The sequence below is a fragment of the Stegostoma tigrinum genome, chromosome 3 (genome assembly GCF_030684315.1).
Source record: "Stegostoma tigrinum isolate sSteTig4 chromosome 3, sSteTig4.hap1, whole genome shotgun sequence".
Classification (NCBI taxonomy): domain Eukaryota; kingdom Metazoa; phylum Chordata; class Chondrichthyes; order Orectolobiformes; family Stegostomatidae; genus Stegostoma; species Stegostoma tigrinum.
Genome location: NC_081356.1, coordinates 12,933,657 through 12,959,286, shown reverse-complemented (window position 1 = coordinate 12,959,286; position 25,630 = coordinate 12,933,657). Strand labels below are relative to the sequence as shown.

The 25,630-nt window shown below is 39.9% G+C and overlaps 1 protein-coding gene across 2 annotated transcripts in view; it reads right to left on the bottom strand.

Moving 5' to 3' along the window:
• Positions 1-331: 331 nt before the first annotated feature.
• LOC125450440 (FERM and PDZ domain-containing protein 1) overlaps positions 332-25,630 on the bottom strand; it is a 133,782-nt gene continuing 108,483 nt past the window's right edge. For both annotated transcript variants that reach the window (XM_048526445.2, XM_048526437.2), the window contains exons 15-16: positions 23,865-24,713; positions 332-10,736 (exon numbers count right to left, since the gene is read on the bottom strand). In XM_048526445.2, coding sequence (XP_048382402.2) covers positions 8,404-10,736; positions 23,865-24,713 — 3,182 coding nt within the window. In that variant the 3' untranslated portion in view covers positions 332-8,403. The remainder of the gene's footprint in view (positions 10,737-23,864; positions 24,714-25,630) is intronic.

Here is a 25,630-nt window from a genome sequence, read left to right as displayed (position 1 = left end):
ACTGAGATGAACCAAGTATCTATAGCATTGTATTGTGGTTTACAATCACTAGCTACTTCAGATTATTCACCTTCATCATTTCCTAATAACATTCAATAACTTAAATTCTATCAAATTGAAGCACAAGTGACTATTTTAATATATGTTTCAATTTTGATATCTGATGTTAAAGGGTCATTCATATTTATCTACTCTACGAAATAAGAAAAGTTATAATGTACATTGCACTAACTTAACTTTCTATAATGTTCATCACATAAAGAGATGTTTCAGGAATCTGGTAGTAGGAACACAAATACACACACACAGACATTGCCTTCATTCCCAATGGTAGAAAATAGAAGTTTATTGAGGATTTCTAGCACTAAGTTAGAAGTAGTCTCAACTCCCTTGGTGCCCCAATTGCATCATTTCTTCCACAGTAGTTTCAGCAGCTTAGATTTGTAGATTTTGAAACAAGTTGCTCAGTAATTTTAGCAGGAGGTTGCATTACATCAAAATATTATTTCATTGTATCAGGAAACAACCAAATACAAACACACCTGAAATGTTATACCGGTATCATAGCATACAGAACAATATTTTAGTGTTCATTTTTGCTACACAGCATAATGCAGTTAATGAAGTGTTTTATCATTATTTTACAAGTATAAAGCCATAGCAAATACATTGCCCATTACCAAGGCCTTTGCTCAAAGCTTTACATTGGATTATACATATTATAGAAACATTGACAATGCTGACTCTTGGACTGGCTACAAAGGAAGAATATGCATTGTACGTACCCTGGGAAATTCAAGTGTCTCGAAACATTGCATTACCATTTGTCAGTTCAAAAAAAACCATTCCCTTAACCTCTCATTTCAATCTTTCAGGAAAGGCTTCCTTGCTACAAATCCCTCAGCAATGTGACAGACTAATGTGCTACTGGAGATAAGTGTATTTAAAATTAACCATGCTTTAACCTTTAATGAGCTCAGGAAAACAACTGATGTTAGAACAAGAATAGAAATTGGTGGCAAAACGCAGCAGATCTGGCAGCATCTGGGGCAAGAACACAGAGTTAAACATTTCAAATCTGGCGACTTTCAGCCAGCAGTTTCTATTTTTGTTTCAGATTTCCAGCATCTGCAGTTCTTTGTTTTATTACATTTATATTGGTCCTGATTCATAGAACCATTTTCAGATCAATATTTGCATGCTGCCATTGGCATCGTTTTGCACTGAGTTTGCATCCTACATCCATTTAGAGAATTGTAGTGGAGCATTTTCCAAATACAATCAACGTAAAATAATTTCATTTTAGGGGTAGGGTTAAGAGAGTTTTCACTGAAATAATTTTCTTTTCGAATTTATGAGTCAGTTTGGGAAAAATTGCCAGTAGCTATTCCCTTCTGGAATTGTTTTTTGTGGTTGAAACATTTGATGAAACTTGTGCTCATGTTAATGAATTATCCAGGGACATTAATTTTAAACTCAATCAAGGTTTTGTTTCAGTAGGAATGTTGGATTAATATAGCCTTCAAAGTAAAGCTTCAGCCTTTAGATCTGCTTCAATTTGATGGGAAAGTTTTGAAAGTTTTCTCCACTCAGTTCAAAGGCAATTAGCATCCAATGCAAGTGTTCCATTTCAAATGTGCAAATTGTTTTTAATAGCCTCTCCCAATCCAAATGTTGTCAATTCAGTAAGATTTCCCAGAAGGGAACAAAAGGATATAACTTGCAAATGAAATATACTAGTCCAACCATCTTGTATAATTCAATATAGAGGTCCAGTATCTGGAGTATATTTATTTTCAAGCATTACTGTCTTTGTTCCCTCTGAGTTCATACAGCCACTTCCCAGTGTCAAGATCTCTCCCTACAGTTCAGGTATGGTACAGTTGCAAAGTTAAGCTTGATTTATTACGTTGCTTTCATTATGACATTAATGCAGCTACTGATTCACCCTGGCATTCCTTCACTTCTGCCTCCAATGTCTTCACACCATCAAAACATTTACCGTCTCTCAGCCTGGCTGTTCCTCCTGGCACAGCCCTCCAATCCCCTCCCTCAAGTCAAAGGGGATTGAACAGAAGATGGTAGACAACTGGCTCATCGATTCAGTGCTGGATCTGAGATGGACCACATAAAGCACTATTGGCTCCTGATACCACCTGTGAAAATGGCTCATATTTCAGCATCATCACAGAATGTAACAGTGACAATCCAGCCTCTACTGGAAAACATTCTCTTAAGCCCTTCTCCCAGCTCCTCCACTCTACCAAAAGTACAAGGAGCCCATGAACTTGTTTGCGACTAAAATTAAGACCATTCGAGCAGCTGCCTCATCCAAATCCTTCTGCTGTCCCAGATCATCAAGACAATTTCCTTCAAGGCTAATTCCTGCCCTAAACCTGGACTTATATCTTTCTCTATCTACCACTCATTACATATTCTTCAAGCTTATTTTGGCCATGAAAATTACTTCCTGCTCTCCACATCTAAAGTCCATTAAACTACAAACTTCTCTGCTTGTCTCCCATGTTAACAACTATTGCCAATTGTTTTCACTGTGTCGAGAGATGTGTATGCTAGGTGGATTAGCCATAGCTAATGCAGGGTTATGGGGATAGGGTAGGGGATGAGTCTGGGTGGGAAGCTCATTCAAGGGTCAGAAAGACTCGATGGGCCAAATGGCTTGCTTCTGCACTAAAGGGATTCATGATTCTATGATTTTGCAGGTCCTGAACATCCTTTAAATCTGCTGCCATCACTCCTTCAAGAAAACACAAACTTGACCTCACTATCTTTGCAAACTACCATCGCATCCGCAAGGTCTTTGTTGTCTCTCAGTCCTTAAATGTGTTATTACCTCCCAAATTCATGTCTCTCTTTCCTGGAACTCTGTGGGTCAGGAGCAAAGGGATGGGATATTTCCTGGCTCTCAACCTGAGAAAAACCAATTCAGGGGGTTTGATTTTCATTCTAGGATGGCTGGGTTCTTTGGGAGGTGGGTCAGGTGACCCTGGAATGTGTGTGGTTGTTGCTGGCTACAGATTTAGGCTGGGGACAAGGTCTATCTCTGTGCACTGGAGCTGTGTTGAAGATTAATTCACAAAAATAATTATATCAAAGCCAACCTCCAGCACTCATCGCTCAAAATCCCTCCCTCGCATATTACCAGTAATGTCAGCCTATGTCACCTCCCACCCTGTGCACACTCCCATGGCCAGTGACTCAGAAATGGATGAAGCTTGAGCTGTGTCTCATGAAAATCGAAAGTGTCGGGTTTAGGAGTGGAACTGCTGATGTTTGGGAATTTTCGCAACTCCTCTGTTGTGGCAAAAAAACTGCATGTGTTTTTGAATCCCTCCAATCGACCTTGCACCCTGCTACAGTACTGAAATGACCCTTATCAACGTTAGAAATAACATTCTGTCTGACTGTGAAAAAGGTTTTTTTTTCCTCCTCATCCATCTGGACTAGCCATAGTTGAACACACTATCCTCCTTTTAGATGCTCTTAAAAACCCATCTCATCAGACCCAATATCTCCTTATGTGATTCTATATCACATTTTCTTTTATAATGTACCTGTGCCACATCATGGAAGTTTTATTTTATTAAAGCCATTACATAAATAAAACTTCTTATTCTAATGCTTTAATTCCACTTTGAAAAATCATGCTATATCAATGGGACATTTCCTATTTTCCACACTGATTACAGTAATAACAATCATTTACAGTCATATTGCATCTTGAATATAGTAGAACTGCTCCAGGCAGTTCATAGGAGCATGATGAGACAAAAGTTGGTATTTAATCAGAGAAGTAGAGTTCAGAACAGATACAGGCGACTAAGGGTTTGTCAAAGACATTGGTGAAGGTGAATGAAAAAGAGAAGTTTTGAGAGGGAATTCTAAACCTGAGTGTTTAGATTACTGAATACACAACCATCAAAGCCAGAAACACAACAGAGACCAGAATTAGAGAAACGCAGAACTCTCGGAGGAGTAGGGGGGTAAACAAGGTTTCAGAAATAATTAGAACTGAGACAATGGAGGAAATTGGACAGGTAGATGAAATCTAAGATATTTCTAATGAATGTTATGTGATGTTGTTAATTTAGTGTCATCCTGAGCTGTATAAAGAGCAATATTGCACATCTGAATCCAGAATGGACTGTATTTGAAATGGCCAAAATGTCTGAAACTACTATATTTGGATTCTAGCTGGCTCCCCCTCTGGTGAAAACACAGGCATCAGATATGAAAGTACTCTGCCTTTCTGATGCTCAGATAGTTTAATAAAATGATAATATAGGACTAGGCCCTTTCTGTTGTACTTCTGCATTGTTATGTTCATGACAGCACTGTGGCTATCAAAAAAATCATGGTCATCTGTGCTTCAGCACAAATTTTTAAAAAATTGAGATGAAGTTATTCTTTTGTTCATTCAATGATGAAATCAGTGTAAAGTATACATAAATACACACACAGAATAGTACAGCTCTGCCATCCTAAACTAATCCCATCTGCACATTGCCCATATCCCTCTATTCTCTACCTGTTCATATGTCTGTCTAAATGCTTTTGAAAGTTTGTTAAGATAATTAGACCAGGAAGGTCTTGGACTATGAATATTATTAGATGACAGACAAATCAGCAGGGTCAGGGATTCCTTTTAATTTATAGTTGACCATTAACCCTTGAGCTAAGGAATATAGAATGGCTGAGGTTCATGTTTTGGTTATTACTCAGTGCCCTCCAATTCCAACCACACAGCAAACGATAGTGCAATGTCAGATATAGAAAGTATGATGGAGGTGGTCCCATGGCCAGGATAGCATCCTGTCACTCATTCTCTCCACACATGACAAAACTGTGCACTAGTCAATGGAACTCCACCTCAATATGAGTCTCACAATCTTTATAAAGTATTCGGATGAGCACTTGAAATATCATAACATTCAAAGCTTTGGGAATTGTGTAGATTTAGTGTAGCTCTGGCAGCACAGACTTGATGGACCATAAGACCTCTTCTGTACTGTCTGATTCTATGAGCCCTGGGAGAGGAAAGAGAGAAGCTGACGAATGGAGAGCAATTTGTCAAAATGAATTATACAAATACAGATTTCTGACATCACAAAAATATACACTAGTTTTCTCATAAAATTGTGTATTTCCTCTTTCCTTTTCAACTTAAGTAACAGAAAATGTTTTTCAACCTAGGCTGATTTGATTCACCCATTTAACATACTATGTGGTTGATCAATGTAGCCAGTCTTTCCAGTCAATCTGAATGAACTAATTGTGTGGCCATTGTCATTGCTGACCATAATGTCACTAACTGCTCCACTTGTGTGGAAACCTGTCAGTGACATATTGAATTCATATGCGCAAATAAAGTAAACTAAAAGGATTATTTTATTATTTGTCGCTTATAAACATCATATTGATATCCTTCATATCTCTGTCTGACGGTTGGTTTGCTTACATGGCTAGATGAGTGGCATGTGCAGTATAATAATATGATCAGTGGAGGTTCAATCCTGTGCTGGTTGCAATTGCACATGAGGGATTGAATTTTTGCTGTACCTATGCTTAATGCAGAAAGGTGCCCTTCAAACTGTATAACCACATAGCACTCTGTAACAGACAGAGACATCTGTGGTCCCCATAGATTATGACTAATATCATAGCTCTATTTAATAATAATAAATAAATGTTAATTTAGAGTCACAGAATGATACAGGATGGAAACAGACCCTTCGGTCCAACTCGTCTGAGCTTCTTAAATTAAATTAGTCCCACTTGTCTGCATTTGGCCCAAGTTTTCAAAGAATCAGAGAATCCCTTGTGTGGAAGCATGTCATTCAGCCCCTCAACTCTATATTGACCCTCTGAAGAACATCTCACCCAGACCCACCCCCCCATCCTAACCCTGCATTTCTCATGGCTATTCCACCTAACCTACTCATCCCTGGACAATATGGGCAATTTACCATGGCCAATCCACTTAGCTTAAATTTAGTTGTAGGGATTCCTGCATTTTATAAAAGCATATTACGGAAACTCAATTTAGGTGGTGTTTATTCTGTTGCTTTGTTGAAATTGTGTGGGAGGTTGCCAGCAGAGGGGCTGGCACTGGAGGGTGTGTACAAAATGAGATTCATCAGACAAGGACCTACTTGTTTTGTGGGGTTATGACCAGTTGTCGATGACAAAAGCCATCAGCTGCTGGGTACCTAATCAGCTTGTCAGCATGAACACATCTTATGGCTTTGTACCTCTGGAGAAGTGTGTCTCCCTGCAGCAGAAAATACCTCAAGCCTGAAGAAAGCGACCTTCACTAGTGAGTGTAGTACATGTACCAAATATCTTTCAAATGTTATAACTGTACCTGCATCTACCACATCCTCCGGCAGTTCATTCACCACACGAACCACCCTCTGCGTGAAAACGTTGCTCCTCAAATCTGTTTTAAATCTTTCTCCTCTCACCTCAAAAATTTGCCCCCTAGTTGTGATCTACCCCCACCCTTGTTAGTGTATAAAGGCTCAGTTAAGTTTTAAAATCACACATTGTGGAATTTCTTGCTATTGTAATAGCATGAGCCAATCGGGTTACTCGTATAGGGGATTAACATACTTGTTTGCCATAAATATCAATGGAACCACCACAGAAATCCTCCAATAGCAGAAGCAATATTTTCAGTCATTTTCTGGAGTGAATATGGCTCTCTAACCACATGTGGGACTCTCCCTTCCTCTCAACCCCATGGAAATTGACCATCAATGATTAGTGAGGAAATAACTGACAGCAGGACACTGTTAATCTTTGGATGCAACTCTGCAGTGATAGATCACTGAAGGAATGCAGCTTTCAGCTTGTAGGAGCAAAGATCAGTTCATGTGAATTAAAGCTGAAATGGAAAATACAATGTTTGAAAATACGACATTCTCTGTGCATACAACAACGTGCTTCTGTAAAAGTATAGACATTGTTTCCTTAAATTCAAGATTGTGGGAGTTTTGAACCATTGAAAGAGAAAAAAACAAGGAAAATTCTCTGATTAAAGGGCATCTTGGGCATCCATTATCACAAAAATGATTCCTTAAACCAATACTCCCCATTCAGGAACTGATAATTGCAGGGAGATTGTAGGCTCAGCAGTTGCGACCTACAATTTTCAACACCTTAGTTTTACGACAGGCAACTGTCAGCTTCAGTATAATGTATCATAAGGAGCTCTTTGAGTGCTGTGCATCAAGGAGTTAGTCCCAGATTATGAAGAAACTGCAGAGCAACTTAAAATTTTTACAGTACATGACAAATAATGGCTTCTTTAACATTGGCATGTCAAAAGAACTGATGAGATGATAGCTTAAGCTTTTCTGTTTTTATAAACCACTGAGATAACTAATGGTCTTTCTCAGCATTGTCTGTTTAATCTCTGTATCCTAAAATGACCAAGGACTTTAGAGCCTTTCTATTGAGATAGAAATCACACAAATATATCAACTAACAGAGAAAACTTTTCTAGAACACCCTAGCAAGTGATAGATAATGTAACGAGTCTCCAGACATTCTTTCGAAATCCAATGTTCACTGTTTAACACTGTGACATGGAAATAAGATCCTTTAATACCATATATCTTTCTATTGAGACAAACAATGTCAAAATTAACGATTGGAACATTCTGCATCTAGTGCTGATACCAAATGCAAACAAACATACAGAACGTGAGATAGATGCCAAGAAACAATTCTTATATTTCCACTGTTTTCCACTGCCAACTTTATCAAGTCTCAAAACAGCACCCCTCACCTCAGCGCGCGCACACACACAGACACAAACACCCACACACACAAACTGCCTACATACATACACATATGCACATATGCAGTCATGCACATACACAGGTATGGGCAGACATAACATTTTGATTTAGATGAGATCTATCAACTGGGCCCCTCTGGATGAGATTGCTAATTTGGTGTCAACTCAAATCAAGTGCTAAAGAATTTTGTTGCATGACCTGGACCCCTGCACAAACTCAATGGAAAGCCCTTGAAACCTTCAGATCCCACCAGTCAATGGGATGAATTCAGACTTCAGCTCCAGGCTAAAGGGCAGCATTGAAATACTCTCTATATGATGCATACGGAAGTCTGAACAAGCTGCAGAGTAATATGTTACCACAAAACAAGATGTGTCTTGCATCAGTTCTGATTGTTATTAGTCACATGGCCAATGCCAGTCAGTGTGTCATACTGTAGTACACATTTTCCTCCAGGAGATAATTCAGTGCATCGTCACGTACTTGCCACACAATCCTAGACCTTTTTTAGATTTTTCTAATTGTATTCTCTCATGTTCCCAACTTTACAAACACTGTATTCCATTTCAGAGCTGAATCATTTGAACGGCTGTGTCAGGCAGAAAACCCCAGAGGTCAACGCAGTACACTGCTGAGCCAGGAGTTTCATGCTTAAATCATCAGACTTCCTGATACATGCTTCCTCAGAGATTTGCACAAAGGTTTTATAAATCATAAAAACCTCTGTTAAGCTATTGACCACTTCCACATGACGTTCTGCACAATGCATGCAGGTCGTGAACTGGAGACATGTTGCTGTTAGCTGTACGAGGGCCTGGAAACTTTCAGAAACTCCCAGGAGCATCTCCACAGGGGCCTGGTCTACTTTGATGCCCTTCTGGCAAGCAGACATCAGCTTTCCACTTTCAGTATATAGTTTTTGCTGTGTTGATGAAGTAAGTATTGCACATTCTTCCTCCACATGGCTTTCTCTGGGGAATTCTTTCAGCATGTTGAGCAGCTCCATGATATCGCTCTGTATCAGCCTGAATCCATTTGGCATGCTGTATTTTTTATTCTTGAAATGTGACAGAATGGACCTTTCAAGCATTGGTGTAAGATCAGTTTTAGGAAAATCAAAGGAGCAATTGGTAAGCACAGTTTTCTCACTTTGCCCAGTACATGTAGTGATGTATTGCGACAAGTAGCTTCCTGAATCAGGTGGGGTGGTCTTTGGTGAACACTGCTGTGTGGAATATGCTACATCTTTGTTTTCGTCATTAGCATCAGTGCCCTGTGCTCTAAAACAGTTCCCATATACTATCTGACAGCTACACATATTCTTGCCACCCATTGGGAGCTGTTCATCTATATCCTTATCCATGTCAGTTGTAAGGACAGCTGAAACAGTGGAGTCAACATTCAAACTACTTTTATATTTTATTTGTTGTGGACATTTGGTGGAGAGACATTCACTTTGCTGAGGTGCAGTTGTGGATTTCTGAATGATCGAGCTGTCGACTTCACAAAGTGGGGTTGATGTATTTGACAGTGAAGGGATTTCCCAAGGAAGGTTTTTATCTTCTGGGCAAAGTATCGGTGTACTGATTTCATTTACATTTGCTGTTGTGGGAGACACTCTTGACTCAGTCTGGTTAGGATACTGTTCTGTTTTTGATATGTATTCTTTCGAGCTGTCTTCTGCAGGCTCCATGTTACATTCAGAAATGTTTAGAGACCCCGCTGAGCAATTTTCCACCTTTGTTTCTAGGTGTGGTGATCCCAAATGTTTAACCATGCCAAATGTCTTAAAGGAGACTCGGTTTAAATTCAACAGTGGCCGGGATATGTCAAATGAGTAAGCATCTTTGCTTTCTTTGCCTGTCTCAGATGAGTTCCTCCTGCTGGAGATCTCCTCTTCAAGTTCTGAGTTTTCTGAGAATACTGTCTGATCTCCTCTGGACATCACAGAATATATCTGTGAAGTTATACTACCATCATCATTTTGGTAACATGATCCTGCTCCTTGACAATTGTTAACCAATTCTTTGGACTTGAACATATTCTCCTTGGAGTTTACTTGACATAAAGTTTGTCTGAGTACAGTTCCACTTTGATCCATGTCCACCCACTGTGTGTGCTTATCTCCCATTTGTTGGACTGTATTGTTTTTGACAATTGCTTTATCATGCTCCTTGTCTTTCATGCTAATTGTGTTCGTGGTTTGTTGTTCATCAGCGCAAGACACAGTGGTAACACTATACATCTCATCTTCTGTTAGATTCTGCGAGTATGCTTGTCCAAACTCTAGAATTACACCCGAAGGGCTTGAACACTCCTCCATACCGCAGCAATCAGCTCCACGCAGCCTTGCTTCAAGGGAAGGTCTGTCTGTGTTTACTTCTGCTTTATTCTCTGTATAAGGAGGACAGCCCTCTCTCATGTCTGAATCACATGGGTAACGTCTAGCTGAGACTGTAGTAATGACAGGTATCGCTTCTGTGACTGATTTCGTTTCCATGGTATCTGGCTCCATCTCCATTAAATCTGATGGAACCTTTTTATTGGCACAGGTGGAAATTGACTTTAATGGACCAATAGGCTTAGTTTCCAACAAGGCTGGTTCATTCTCCATACTTGTCAAAGAACAAAATGTTGTTAATTGCTGCATTTTTGTTATAAGATGTTCCTTTTCATAACAACACACATGATCTCCAGCTTTGCTTGAATGACACTGCGAGTGAACAGCTTTTACATCACATAGGTCACTGGATGCAAAATGTATTTTTCGTGTAGTCGTGTATTTTGTTTCTTCTGTTTTACCTTTGATGCATTCAGCAGATTTGATGTCTAATCCAGTGCCATAAAGACTTCGACTTATCTGCATATTTTGCTTCATTTCAATCCCCTTAATATTGTCAGCTTCCACATCTGCCAAGAAACCAAAAAAAACTGTTGACACATTGTTTATCCTTTCTTCAAATATCAAACAACAACGATTATCCTGCTTGTTAATAGAGCAGTTTGACTTTCTTCTGCACAGCCCTTAGTAGGTATGTATAATCACTGGTTTTCATTGCTAGTTGATTTTCATCCTATATTTGAAATACATTCTTGAATATACCAATAGAGCTGTACAAAGGGGAACTGTCCTATCTTAAGTAAAATTGATTTGCATAATGGGTAAGGAGCAAAGCCTCAAGTTTCTATATTGCTTTCTATTTTATAGTGTGAGACAAATATCTTTACTATCCTAGCTTTATTATCCTTAGCTTTGCTGCTTGAAATGATTTATCCCAGTGATTCTAGAGACTCCTTAGGCTGAATTTTTATAAGTGAGATTTTCAATGGGGCAGGGTTCATTGTGTAGATGATTGTACCCTGGCCAGCACTGCACTGTAATGTGGAGATGCACCAAAACCAGAAATGTACACTTCCTCTGCAACCATACCTAGAATATCATGCTGCTATCCTGTCTATAGTTACAATGCTTTCATCTTGTGTTAGTCTGCAATTTCAGCTCTCTTTGAGACACTACACTGAACTAGGGTTTCTCTGCTTGGCAACAAGGAATGCTACATGGTTAATGACAACTTCAGCTACTCAACAACATGTTACTTGTGTCTCTTCAATGAAAGCTATGTTGCAGCTGGGAAAGACATGGAACAAGCCATCAGTGTCCTGCGGATACAGCACTTCTGCTTGTCCCACTTGGATTCAACAAGTTAAGCTTTGCTGCATGGTGTTGTGTTTCATGGTGGCCTGCTCCCTCCTTCACAATTTGGGCAGTTCTAGATCTGAACAGCTACTGCAAAGGTTTCTAAGCCTGCAATGTGGGAGTTAAATGAAGCAAATAAAGTCATTTATGTTGGCTATAGAAAAAGTTTACTCGTAAAAGTTACTGGTTAGTCATAAATACCCAACTGGTTCACTAATGCTGATGTAAATGTATCAGTCCTTACCACAGTATACACAAATAGCATTTCAGAAGCAGCTATAAATCACGAAATGGAAGGAAGGGAGGAATTTGCCATTAGCAAAGAAGTGGTACTGGGTAAGATGTTGGAGATGCAGCCTGATAAGTTCCTGGGTCCTGATGGACTTTATCCGTGAGACTTAAAAGAAATGACCAGCGGTGGTGCCTGGGTTCTGTCTGTTCACAAGTCGAATTGTCCACAATAGTATAAAATAGCCATTCGTAAGTAACTTCCATCTGTCAGATCCTCAAAATTAATATTAATACACCTTTGTATAGGATTGTGTTCAAATGCATGAGCGTTTGTAATTTGGATGTTCACAATGCGGGGACACCCCACAGTGAGATAGCTGATGCCTTAGTTTTAGGGAGAAAGTTCTATTAAATTGGAAGATAGTGAACGTAATTCCTTTATTCAAAACGGGAGGGAGGCAAGAAGCAGGGAATTCCAGGCCAATTAGCTTAACAATTGTAGAGGGAAAATGTCAGCGGTTCTTATTAAAGAAGTTATAACTGGCCACTTGAATATACTGTCAATAACCAGGTAGCATCAATGTGGTTTTGTGAAGGGGAAATCATGGTTAACCAATCTTTGAGGAAGGAACATGTCCAGTGGATAGAAGGGAAATGATGAATGTACTGTGTTTTGATTTCCACAAGGATAAGTGCCTGTTAAGACCACAGGTCAAAATACTAACAGTACTGAGGACATTTTTAGCCCTTATTTCCAAAATCTGTTTTTTTTTTAAAAAAAGAGGATCTTTACAGAAATAAAATGACTGCAGGTATATATTTAAAGGTTAGCTGACAAAACTTGTGTAGGTCTGATGGGATGCAACACCAAAAGGTGTCAAAGAAACTTCAAACAGACTGGACTGCGATCTCTTGTAACTACAATGATAATGGGGTGCTGATGAGCCTCTGCTCAAAACTAAGCCACCTACTGTAGATTATGTCCCAAACTGTAGACACATTTTGTGTTTTTCCCTCAAAGTGATGCACCCAAGGGCAAGAGCGAAATAGTCAGGTTCAACTCTACTAGTGGACTATTGGGACTGAGAGCCTTTATGTGGACCAACACTCAGGTATTAGTGTACTGTGCAGGTCACAGTTGAAGAGCTATCCTATAGTCACCTGTGTTGCTGGTAAAGGAACTGTCTCACTCTGAGTGCCTGAAGTCAGCTAACTGACCAATGAAAGGGAGATCTCTGTCAAGCTGGAATCAGGACTAAGGAATTTCAAACCTGCAAACTCAAGATTCTCAAAAAATGACATTCAACCAGCAATATCAACATTACCAGGAACAATGTTCAACCATCTGCTCTTCATGAACAATTCAGTGACTGATCAGTTTATCTTTTTGTTAAATTTTGTAATTTTGAACACACCCCTTGATTCTAATCCGTTTGTTTGTGTGTTGCATTACTAATTCTTCTCAAGTTTAATAATTAACAATATAAGAACTAGGGGAAAGAGTAGGCAATGCAGATCCTTGAGCCTGCTCCTCCATTTAATATGATCATGGCTGATCTCATCTCAGCCTCAACTCCACTTTCCTGCTTGCTCTCCACAACCCTTTAATCCATTTCTACATAAAAACCTGTCCATCCCTTCTGCAAATGTGCTCAATGTTCCAGCATCCATCACATTCTGGGTAGTGAATTCCATGGATTCCCAACCTTTGAGAGAAGTAATTCCTGCTCATCTGTTTTAAATCTTCTACCCGTTATCCTGAAACAATAACCTATTGTTCTAGATTGCCTCAGATGACTACTTTGTCAATCCCTTAGAGCATCCTATTTACCCCAATTAGATCCCCTCTCATTCTTCTAAACTCCAGAGAGTATAGGTGTAATGGTCTCCACCTTCCTGCTCCTTGTTTATATGATCAAGCCAGTATGATGGAGTTTGATATGCAATATTGAAGTTTACAAGGCAACTCATGTTAGGTATATTTCCAAGCTGCTCATGTTAACTACAGTGCATGGTGTGTTCACGTTGGGTATATGTGTATTGAGCATATAAGAACAAAAGAAATAATAGACCATATAGTCCTTCTGAGCCTGGTTTTCTGGACCATGTGATCAGCTTGGTCTCTGTATCGACTCTGCTTTCGTAACCACTCCCCATATTCCATGAATTCTGGAGACTAAAAAACTGTTGTCTCAACCTTGTATCTATTCAACAATGTAGCATCTGCAAAACTTATGAATGCAGAGTTCCAAACAAATTTCTCCTCATCTTAATCCTCAATGATTGACCCATTATCTTGAGACTATATTCCTATATTTTAGATTACCCAGACATGGAAACTAATCCCTCTGTCTACCCTGTCAGAATCTTGTATGTTTCAATGAGATCACCTTTCATTCTTCCAAACACCACTGTAAGCAAATCCCTCCTTAAATAAGGAGACCAAAACTGCACAAAGCTGTCCAGGTGCAGTATCACTAACATCCCATACAACTGCAACAAGACTACTTTATTCCTGCACTGCTGTCGCCATGCAAAATAAAGTAAAAGAGTCTTTGCCTTCTTACTTGGTGCTGTACCTGGATTCGAACAGTCTGAGTTCCTGTATCAGTACACCCAAGTCCCTCTGAACATGAATATTCAAACATGTTACAGCTTTGCTTCACCATTCTTATTACCATGTGATTAACCTCTCACTTTCCCACACAGAAATGTAATGGTGCAGAAAGATACCATGTGTGATATCATCATATATGCACTGGCTATCTGAGCTTTTCCAACCTCGTGCCAAACTCCTGCCTATTCTTCATAACTCTGCACATTTTTTTTCAATTTAAATAGTTATCCAACGCTTAAGGTAATTAAGTTTTTTTTGAAAAAGTAACAAAGAGGATTGATGAGGGCAGAGCAGTCAACGTGATCTATATAGACACCAGTAAGGCATTCGACAGAGCTCCTCTTGGTAGTCTGGTTGGCAAGGTTAGGTCGTATGGAATACAGGGAGAGCTAGCTATTTGGATACAGAACTGGCTCGATGTTCGAAGACAGAGGGTGGCGGTGGAGGATTGCTTTTCAGATTGGAGGTCTGTGACCAGCGGTGCGCCACAAGGTTCGGTGCTGGGTCCACTGTTTTTTGTCATGTATATAAATGACTTGGATGTGAATAAAGGAGGTATGGTTAGTAAGTTTGTAGATGACACCAATATTGGTAGTGTAGCGGCCAGCAAAGAAGATTGCCTCATAGTACAACGGGGCCTGGATCAGTTGGGCCAATGGGCCGAGGAGTGGCAGATGGAGTTTAATTTAGATAAATGTGAGGTGCTGTATTTTGGAAAGGCAAATCAGGACAGGATTTAGTCAGAGATAGTAAGAACTTCTGATGCTGGAGTCAAAGATAACACAGTGTGGAGCTGGAAGAGCACTGTAGACCAGGCAGCATCAGGGGAACAGGAAAGTTCATTTCTGATCCTCTGATGTGCCTGGCATGCTGTGCTCCTCCAGTTCCACACTCTGTAATCTCAGGGCAGGATTTATACACTTAATGGTGAGGTCCTGGGGAGTGTTGCTGAACAAAGAGACTTTGGAGTGCAAGTTCATAGTTCCTTGAAAGTAGAGTCACAGGTAGATAGGATAGTGAAGAAGGCATTTTGTATGCTTGCCTTTATTGCTCACCTTTACTGGCTCCATCCCTGCCTCTTTGACCGGTCTGTCTCCTCTCCAACTATCTTCTCCTCTAACCATCTTCTATCCGCCTCCCCCTCTGTCCCCATTTATTTCAGAACCCCCTTCCCCTCCCCCATTTCTGAAGAAGAGTCTAGGCCCAAAACTGCCCCTCTGATGCCTGCTGGGTTCATCCAGCTCTACACCTTGTTATCTCAGATTCTCCAGCATCTGCAGTTCCTACCACCTCTGGTTCTCAATCCTTTTACAAGCAGTAACAGTTTCTCCCTATTCACTCTGTACAGACTACTCACAATTTCCAAAAGATCTTTCAGATCACCCATCAGCTTTCTCCTCTCCAGCAAAATAGTCCCAAACCTCTCAGATCTATCTTCATAACTGAAATTTCTCATTTCTGAAACTATTCCCATAAACCTTTTTGGACTCTCTCCAATGCATTTGTATCCTTTCAAATGGGTGGTGGCCAAAATTGTACACTATACTCCAGCTGAGAAATAACCAGTGTCCTACATAGGTTCAGAATAACCCCCCTGCTCTTGTGCTCGTGTCCCTACTAATGAAATCCAGAATACTGTGTGTTTTATTAACAGCTCTTTTTAGTTGTTATGGCACTATTAAAGAATTATGCAGTCGTAAAACTGTCTCTTTCTGCTCCCACAGCCATTGAGAATTGTATCCCTTATCTTATAGAGTTTGCCTATATCTTGCCTATTGAAATGCATCACCCACATTTCTCCGCATTGATCTTAGCTGTCCCTACTGCCAACTCCACCAAATTGTAAGTGTTTTTTGGAGTTCTGTATACCATCCTCTCATGTTTACAATTCTTCCAAATTTTGTGTCATCAGCAAGCTTTGAAACTGTCTCCTGCAAACAAAAATCTAGATTATTTATGTAAGGACCTCAGTATCAAGCACAGGGGAACTCCACTGCAAACCTTCCATTAGTCAAAAATACCCATTAACCATTCTTCTCAGTTTCCCGTCACTCAACGAATTTTATATTCACGCAGCTCCTGGAATAAAATAGATAGTAGTAATCATATCCTTAAAAAGCTTTAATAAACTAATTAAACAATTTCCTTTTCACAAACCATGTTGATGCCTTCTTATCCTTTTACATCATTCTAAGTGCATTACTAAGACCTCCTGAATGATAGTTTCCAACATTTTCCCAGCATTTGAAGATCAATGTTACATTTGCTAACTACTAATATGCTGGAGTGTTTTTATTAAAATGGAATTCTGCAAAATCATAACAATTGCATCCACTTTGTCTGCATCTGCCTCTTTTAGAACCCTAGGATGTAGGTCATCAGAGCTTGGGATTTGTTAGCTCTTAGTCCTTAGATTTCTCTAATACTTTTCCTCCACTGATACTAATCACTTGTACATTGTTCACCTTTGTTAGTTCCTTGGTTAATCACTATTTATGATATGCATTTGTGCATTCTACTGTGAAGGTGGGCACAAATTATAATTGCTCCTGTTTCTTCAATCCAAGGGACCAATGTTTACTTTAGCTACCCTCCTCCATTCTGCATAAATATAAAAACTTTTCCAATTTACTTTCACATTCCTGGTTAGTTCATTCTCTTACTCTTCTTACATCTTTTATAAACTTTTGATGACCAGTTTTTTTTTTAAAAGCAGTCCCAATTCTCAGGCTAATAAAATGTGAGGCTGGATGAACACAGCAGGCCCAGCAGCATCTCAGGAGCACAAAAGCTGACGTTTCAGGCCTAGACCCTTCATCAGAGAATTCTCAGGCTGTCTACTATTCTTCATAACCTTATAAGCCTCTTCTTTTCATTTTATAAAGATTAAACCTAAGTAACTTTTTGGAAATGAAGCATATCTGTTTTAGTCTTAATATGGAATTCAATTTTATTATGATTGTATTTTTGCCGGTAATCTTTTACTAGGAATTACTAATTAACTTCACCTCTTCAGGCAAAATGATGATATTTTAATCATTTAATGATTCCGCAATCTATTATTGCAAGAAACTATTGTGATAACATTCTGCAAACTCAAATTCAAGGCTACCTTTGCCAATTGAAATTGAATAACATATCTAGAGATTAAAGTCCTTTCCAATTTGCTGCAAACTCCACCCTTTCTTACTTAATGCTGAATATAACAATATAGCCACTGGGGTAGGGGACAGCAAATTACTCTCATCAACCCGTCTCTCCCCTCATCATTTCTTTTCTCCACTTCAATCGATTCTATCACCTGATCGTCATAGCCAAGATCCTTTCTCACCCCAGTCCTTTTATTGTCCTTTAGTTTCTGTGATAGTCCTCCTTCTTTTCCACATTGACTGCCTTTTTGACAGGTTTTATTCGCTGTCACATTGATTTCCCAACCTAGGTTTTCTTGGCTTCATAATGACAATGAGATCAAACTCATTTAATTCTATTTGTGCGACTTGTTCATCTATCTCATCAGGAATGCTTGTTCATTGAAATAAGTAACCTTTGTTTCTTTAATCTTTGTATTTCTCTGCATGGACTGAAGGATCTGTTTCCACGCTGTATATCTCTATGACTTTAAATTAATGCTGGCTTTCCATAATTAACCTAATTGGACCCTATTCACTGATGGACTACCACTATTACTCTCCTGTTTGCTATCAACTTTCTTTTCAAAGACATGACTGAATCTCCCTCCACTCATTGCATTGAAAGTTTTCTATGTCCTGTTTTATTCTCTTGTCAATCACTTTAAATTAGAGTCCTCTGGATCTCCATTCCTTCACTGATTTCTCTGTATCTGCCCCTTCTAGATCGCTCTTCCTTTCATCATTACTTCTCAAAGGGTGAACTTCTATAACTTACTGATGAAATTTTAATCCCTCATCCCTGGGAACAATTTTTCCTTTCTTTTGAAAGCCATGATTAAATCTACCTCCACCACACCTTCAGGTAACACATTCTGGAGCGGAGCTACTCCCGGTGTAAGATTCACCGAGTACATGAAATTTCATCTGCCACACGCCTTTCCATTTCACCAGCAATTCCATATCCTCTTAAAGCCTACATTGAAGGCTAAATCTAAGTCTAAACAAGCAATCACTGCTACCCATTTACAGTCACTCAGACACATCATTTTTTTCTAATTTAGCAGCAAACTTATTTTGTGATATCTTATCAACTATCAATACATCACATTAACTGCGTTATTCTTAACAACCCTCTTTATTCCCTCATCCAAAAGAATCCTATACAAGTTACGTAAAAGCTATCTGCCTTTAAACAGGCTGAATAGGCTGGGGATATTTTCCCTAGAGTGTTGGAGGCTGAGGGGTGATAGAACATAGAACATAGAACATAGAACAGTACAGCACAGAACAGGCCCTTCAGCCCACGATGTTGTGCCGACCATTGATCCTCATGTATGCACCCTCAAATTTCTGTGACCATATGCATGTCCAGCAGTCTCTTAAATGACCCCAATCACCTTGCTTCCACAACTGCTGCTGGCAATGCATTCCATGCTCTCACAACTCTGTGTAAAGAACCCGCCTCTGACATCCCCTCTATACTTTCCACCAACCAGCTTAAAACTATGACCCCTCGTGTTAGCCATTTCTGCCCTGGGAAATAGTCTCTGGCTATCAACTCTATCTATGCCTCTCATTATCTTGTATACCTCAATTAGGTCCCCTCTCCTCCTCCTTTCCTCCGATGAGAAAAGTCCGAGCTCAGTCAACCTCTCTTCAAAAGATAAGCCCTCCAGTCCAGGCAGCATCCTGGTAAACCTCCTTTAAACCCTCTCCAAAGCATCCACATCTTTCCTATAATAGGGCGACCAGAACTGGACGCAGTATTCCAAGTGCGGTCTAACCAAAGTTTTATAGAGCTGCAACAAGATCTCACGACTCATAAACTCAATCCCCTTGTTAATGAAAGCCAAAACACCATATGCTTTCTTAACAACCCTGTCCACTTGGGTGGCCATTTTAAGGGATCTATGTATCTGCACACCAAGATCCCTCTGTTCCTCCACACTGCCAAGAATCCTATCCTTAATCCTGTACTCAGCTTTCAAATTCGACCTTCCAAAATGCATCACCTCGCATTTATCCAGGTTGAACTCCATCTGCCACCTCTCAGCCCATCTCTGCATCCTGTCAATGTCCTGCTGCAGCCTACAACAGCCCTCTATACTAACAACAACACCTCCAACCTTCATGTCGTCTGCAAACTTGCTGACCCATCCTTCAATCCCCTCATCCAAGTCATTAATAAAAATTACAAACAGTAGAGGCCCAAGGACAGAGCCCTGTGGAACACCACTCACCACTGACTTCCAGGCAGAATATTTTCCTTCTACTACCACTCGCTGTCTTCTGTTGGCCAGCCAATTCTGTATCCAGACAGCTAAGTTCCCCTGTATCCCATTCCTCCTGACCTTCTGAATGAGCCTACCATGGGGAACCTTATCAAATGCCTTGCTGACGTCCATATTCACCACATCCACCGCTCGACCCTCATCAACTTTTCTAGTCACATCCTCAAAGAACTCGATAAGGTTTGTGAGGCATGACCTGCCCCTCACAAAGCCGTGTTGACTGCATTTAATCAAGCCATGCTCTTCCAGATGATCATAAATCCTAACCCTCAGAATCCTTTCTAACACCTTGCAGACGACAGACGTGAGACTTACTGGTCTGTAATTGCCGGTTATAGAAGTTTATAAAATCATTAGGGGCATGGATAATATGAATAAATAGGGTCTTTGTCCCAATGTAGCCAAGTCCAAAACTAGAGGGCATGGGTTTCAGATGAAAGGGGAAAAATTTAAAAGCACCAAAGGAGCAACTTTTTCACGCAGAGGATGGTGAGTGTATGGAATGAGCTGCCAGGGGAAGTGGTGGAGGCTGGTACAATTGCAACATTTAAAGGCATCTGGATGGGTATATGAATAGGAAGGTTTAAGGGATGCTGGCAAATGGGACTAGATTAATTTAGGATATCTGGTTGGCATGGACAAGTCGGACTGAAGGATCTGTTTCCATGCTGTATATCTCTATGACTTTAAATTAATGCTGGCTTTCCATAATTAATTCACACTTATCAAAGTACCATTAATTTTGTCTCAGATTATCATCTTGAAAAGCTTTCCCACCATCAAAGTCAAACTGGCTCTCCAATAGGCAATAACTATTCCTATCCCCTTTTGTTTGATCAAGGGCAGTTCTGCACTTAAGTTTTTGGGAATTAAGCAAGGCAGATTGAAAAAGCATCAGCAGGGAGTGTATTTCTATAACAGTGACAGTGATTTCAACCAATTGGTCTGGAAAAGGACAAAAAGACAGGCGGAGAGTGAAAGGTTTTAATTTGGAGAAAGAATTTTACAAAAAAAAATTGGTGTGATTGATAACGAGAAGTAAAGTTGTAGACCACAGGAAACCATCAATCACTGGACAGGTGGCCAAAAAAGGGGCAATAAGAATTACAATCAAAAACATGTGAGGTAATGCTTATGAGGAAGGCAAATTAAAGCAAAGGAATACACAATGAATAGTAGGAGAACAAAGTGTAGAGCAACAGGGAACTTTGAAGTGGTTGTCTACAGATCTTTTAAGGAGGCTAAACGGGACATTTTACTAACTATCAAATGTCTACTCTTAAGTGATTTAGCCATGGCAACATCCTTGTTAGTCCTCTCCCAGCCCTCTCGAAGTGTTATTAACAAGACCAACTTGGACGGTACAGAACGGACTAGAAAGGGTGATGCCATTGTTAGAGAAAATCACTTATGAGGTGAGACTTAACAAGGGAGACTGAGTGTCTTCTTCAAAAGAGAGTGGGGGAAGATTGAACTGAGGAATGTAAAATTATGAGGCACCCAGACAGAATGAACTTAAAAGGAACATTTTCCATCAGCAGAGTAATCAATAATCAGGGGGTCACAGATTTAAAGTGATTGGTAGAAGAATTAGATATGATGGACCATGCCAAAACCCCTCAAAATACATTAAGAAGATAGCCTATACCCTAACCTTTTCTTATTTTAAAGGCAAGTGCTATGCACTGCATTCCAGATGCAATTTGATTGGTCAAACTACTAGTCTTGAAGCAAACATGCTTTATTCATACACCATAGTTAAAATACAACAAACGAAAGAAGAAATTCAAATAGCTTAAATCCTTTGGAAAATAACAGAATAATCTGTTATTTAGCTACCATACAGTAACCTTTACAATATTGTAATATCCTATAAACACACCTTCATGCAAATTCAATAAAAAAAAGATTGTCTCATGTGGAATTCTCTAGTCCAGGAGGAAAAATATCAAGAGAAAACTCAGGGAGAGACGGTAGCAAGGCGAGGTGTATTGCAGCTTCCAAACCCAGCTTCAAGACCTAGCAACTGCTATTGAAAAATCAAAACTAAAAATTCTGGTTCTGTGGGAGCTTCACCTCACCCATTCAGGCTGCTTTTATTGTTCCAACTTTGAAAAAAATGCACGCTAAGGCCTCACAAACTGTTTACTTTATCAGATATGAGAAGACCAATCGGCAGCTCAGTCTCAACATTTCTTCATTAAAAACAAACAGGACATCTTAGGGTGGCACAGTAGCACAGTGATTTGCTTGCAGTCTCATAGCACCAGGGACCTGGGTTTGATTCAAGCCTTGGGTGACTGTGTGGAGTTTGTACATTCTCCCAGTGTCTGTGTGGGTTTCCTCAGGGTGCTCCGGTTTCCTCCCACAGTCCAAAGATGTGCAGGTTAGGTGGATTGGCCATGCTAAATTGCCCATAACATCTAGGGGTGTGTAAATTAGGTGGATTAGACATGGGAAATGCTGGGTTATAGGGAATGGGTCCAGGTGGGATGCTCTTCGAAGGGGTGGTATGGACTTGTTGGGCTGAATAGCTATTCTCCACACTGTAGGGACTTTATGGACAGAGTACACCTCTTAAAGCCATAATATCAACACAGAGGAGAATTGAGGAAGTTTCTTTTTATCCAGAGGGTGATGAAATCTGCATTGTGCTTACTGCCTGAAAACAGGATATATACAGAAAGCCCATGTCACATTTAAGAAATGAGTATATTTACATTAGAGGTACTCCAACCCTCAAGAGCTGGAAACTAGGAGGTGGCTAGATTGTTCTTAGACACCTGGATCATAAACTGTTCTATACTTCAAATGAATAAAACATTAGTGAATGCTCCATTAGGTTTATAGTGAAGGGACAACCAGAAAGTTAACTGAAACAGGTGCGGAATAAAGAAAATAAAAACAGAAGGTGTTGGCGAAACTCAGCAGGTCTGACAGCATCTGTGGACAGCGAAAGAGAGTTAATATTTCTATAATATCTGATTCTTCAGAACTGAAAATAGAAGAGTCATTTCGGGTTTGAAATATTAACTCTATTTCTCTCTCCTCAGATGCTGCCAGACCTGTTGCACTTCCTGTTTCTATTTCAGATTTGCAGCATCCGCAGTATTTTACCTTTATTTGGGTGAATCAATAGACACAATTTGAGCTCCCTCATCCAGCCACAACGTGAATGAGGGAGTAGGCAGAGCTGACTAAGGGTTCCTTGCCAATTTTCCGCTCCCATCTGCTGGTCATGGTATCACCTGGTTTCAGGGAGCAGACTGTGTACATAATTTCCTGGGTCTAATGCTGAGATCCCTGTGGGAGGTTCTACTCACACTCATTGTTAAAATCAAGGTCTACATGTGGATCCTTTATCTCAATGTCTGTTATGCAACTTCACGACTTTAGGGGTTTTGAATTCACAAACCTGAAGCACGAGACCAAAGCAAAGGGTTTACCTTGGCTCAGCCATAGTATTGTTGCTGCTGTGTTGAAAGGTAAGGAGTTCAGTTCTCATCCCGGAGAACTGAACCCGTAATTGACTTCAGCTATGGGTTCGCAATCAACTATCTTTTGATTTAAAGATTTCTGTTACCACTTAGGAATTTTGATTTATTTTTAGTAAAGTATAATCTTTTTAAAATTACTCTGTCTATTTATTCCTTTTGAAATTGAATGACTTTACCAGGGACTAATCATCACTAAATTAGAAGCTTTGCAGTTCTCAGATACGTCAATTTCTTGAATTTGACATTTCCAAATGAGCGCAGTAGAGGTCTAAATTGATTTCAGTTCTCAAGATGCAGTTTTTAACTTGGGAAGCTGCGATAATTTCATCTTTTTCTGTTTACTTCAGATCCTTCACATCACATGTCCCTCATGTGTCATCACCAGTCAAGTACATAAAGATGCGATGGTAATATGTAATAAGTGAATCAAAATAAACACAGAAAATATTCCAGTTAATTATAATTCTCAATTATTTTTGAAAATATGTTTGAATATACTTTGGATTTCATATTAACTTGCCATGTGGGGTAAGCGAAAGTAAATGGAAACCTGCTTGTCATCAGTCAGACCTACCTGCTCCACTTCCACTGAACTTGATGTTAACTGGACGTTCTACATCAGTAAATTTTTCAGCTGCATCGAAAAATTCGTCATCAGAACTGCTGTCCTGAAAGCCAGGGGGAGGATGCAGAATCGGGATAGTGAGGACCTCACTGGATGAGTCCCTGTCAGTAGCTGGTTCCTCTGGAAGAGGAATTGGTGGTAACTCAGTGAGCAGGCCATGACTTGTCAAACTCCAAGATCCGTCCCCTTCTGCATGACTCTCACCATCATTGCTGGGACACTGGTTACAACATTCTGCAGTGTCAGGGTTCTCACTTTGGCTAGGGTCAGGAGAAGAGCAAAACACCTTTATATCACTGGCAATGAATTCAGAAAGGGTCTGAGTAGAGATTAAGGAGTCTGTTGAATGCTGTTCGAAACAGGCTTCAGATTCCATGTTGCAGTGCTTCTTCGTAACTGGCTCACCTTCACTGTCTTCAGTGATAGAATCTTTATCATCATCATCAGAAATCTCACCATGTGAGTGTGGACCTGATGTGCTGCTCATTGAAGTCTCTGTTTGCAGTTCGTCCATAGAGTAGGCAGAACAGCTTCTTTCACAAATGTCTCCTCCCTGACTTGTTGTTTCATCATTCAGATCAGACACGTCCCCTGTGCTGCAACTGGTCTCTTCCTGAATATCCTCCCTTAAGCAGTCACTGTCTGTAGCCTCACTTTCTGAGTTCTCAATATCTTCATTTTCTTCAGTCAGGGGTTGTATGAATCCATTTCTCAATTTGTGGAGCTCTATAGACAAATCCAACGATGAGTCAATGTCTGACGATGACTCTGAATCGCTTAATCCTCGGGCCTCATCACCTGCAGAGTGGAAAAGTTACACCTAAGGTCAGATGAAGGAACCATCTAATATTTCTGTAAAAACTGAATTGTGCTATCTTAAACACATCCTCTCGGCACTTAGGGAGGGGCAATAAACGCTGGCCTAGCCAGTGACACCCTAATCCTGTTAATAAATAAATAAAGTACCACTTTTAATATGAACTGCAAGAACTGTGGTTAACTTCCACACTGTCCCTTTCTATTTATGTTATTTATTTTGGTTGAAAATGTTTCTTTGGATAAAATATTCTGAATAATCCAAAATGGAGGACGGGAAGAATTTGTGGTTGGATGAGCTGCTCGTTTTTTGAGGTATTTTGGAGCTGACTTCCTTGAGTTCCAGGAGCAGTAATTACTGTTGTATAAGCTGTTGCATTGTTTTAGAAGTTTGGGAAACAGAGGCAGTTTAAGAAAGGAGAAAGGGAGTCAAAGGTAGTATGCACATGATGAGAAGTGAATCAGAGGAGAAAGAAGCCCACACTGCTGCCTGACCCAACAGTGAACCTTCACAGTTACTGCCTCCACTGTTTGAATTCAAGTATCTCTGGACATTGGAGCTCCCTGAGGAAAATAAACAAACAGCAAAGTTCACAGCTGATCTTGGAGAAAACCTGTGTGGAAGCTCACAACAGGGGAGCAGCTAAGAGGCTAGTTTTCTTTGTAAGTCTAAGTGGAGTAGGTCCTTTTTGATTAAATATTTTTATTGAGATCTGTCTCTTGATTAAACTTTTAAAAATAAGACAACGGTACTAAGTTAGCCTGGAGTAGTAATTTTCAGAGCAGTAAGACTGTGCTATTTTCGGGGTCTGTAGATTGTTAAGGTGTAAGGATGGCCTTTAGTAGAGTGATGTGCTCTTCCCGTCAGATGAGGGAGATTAGGGAAGCATTTCTTTGTT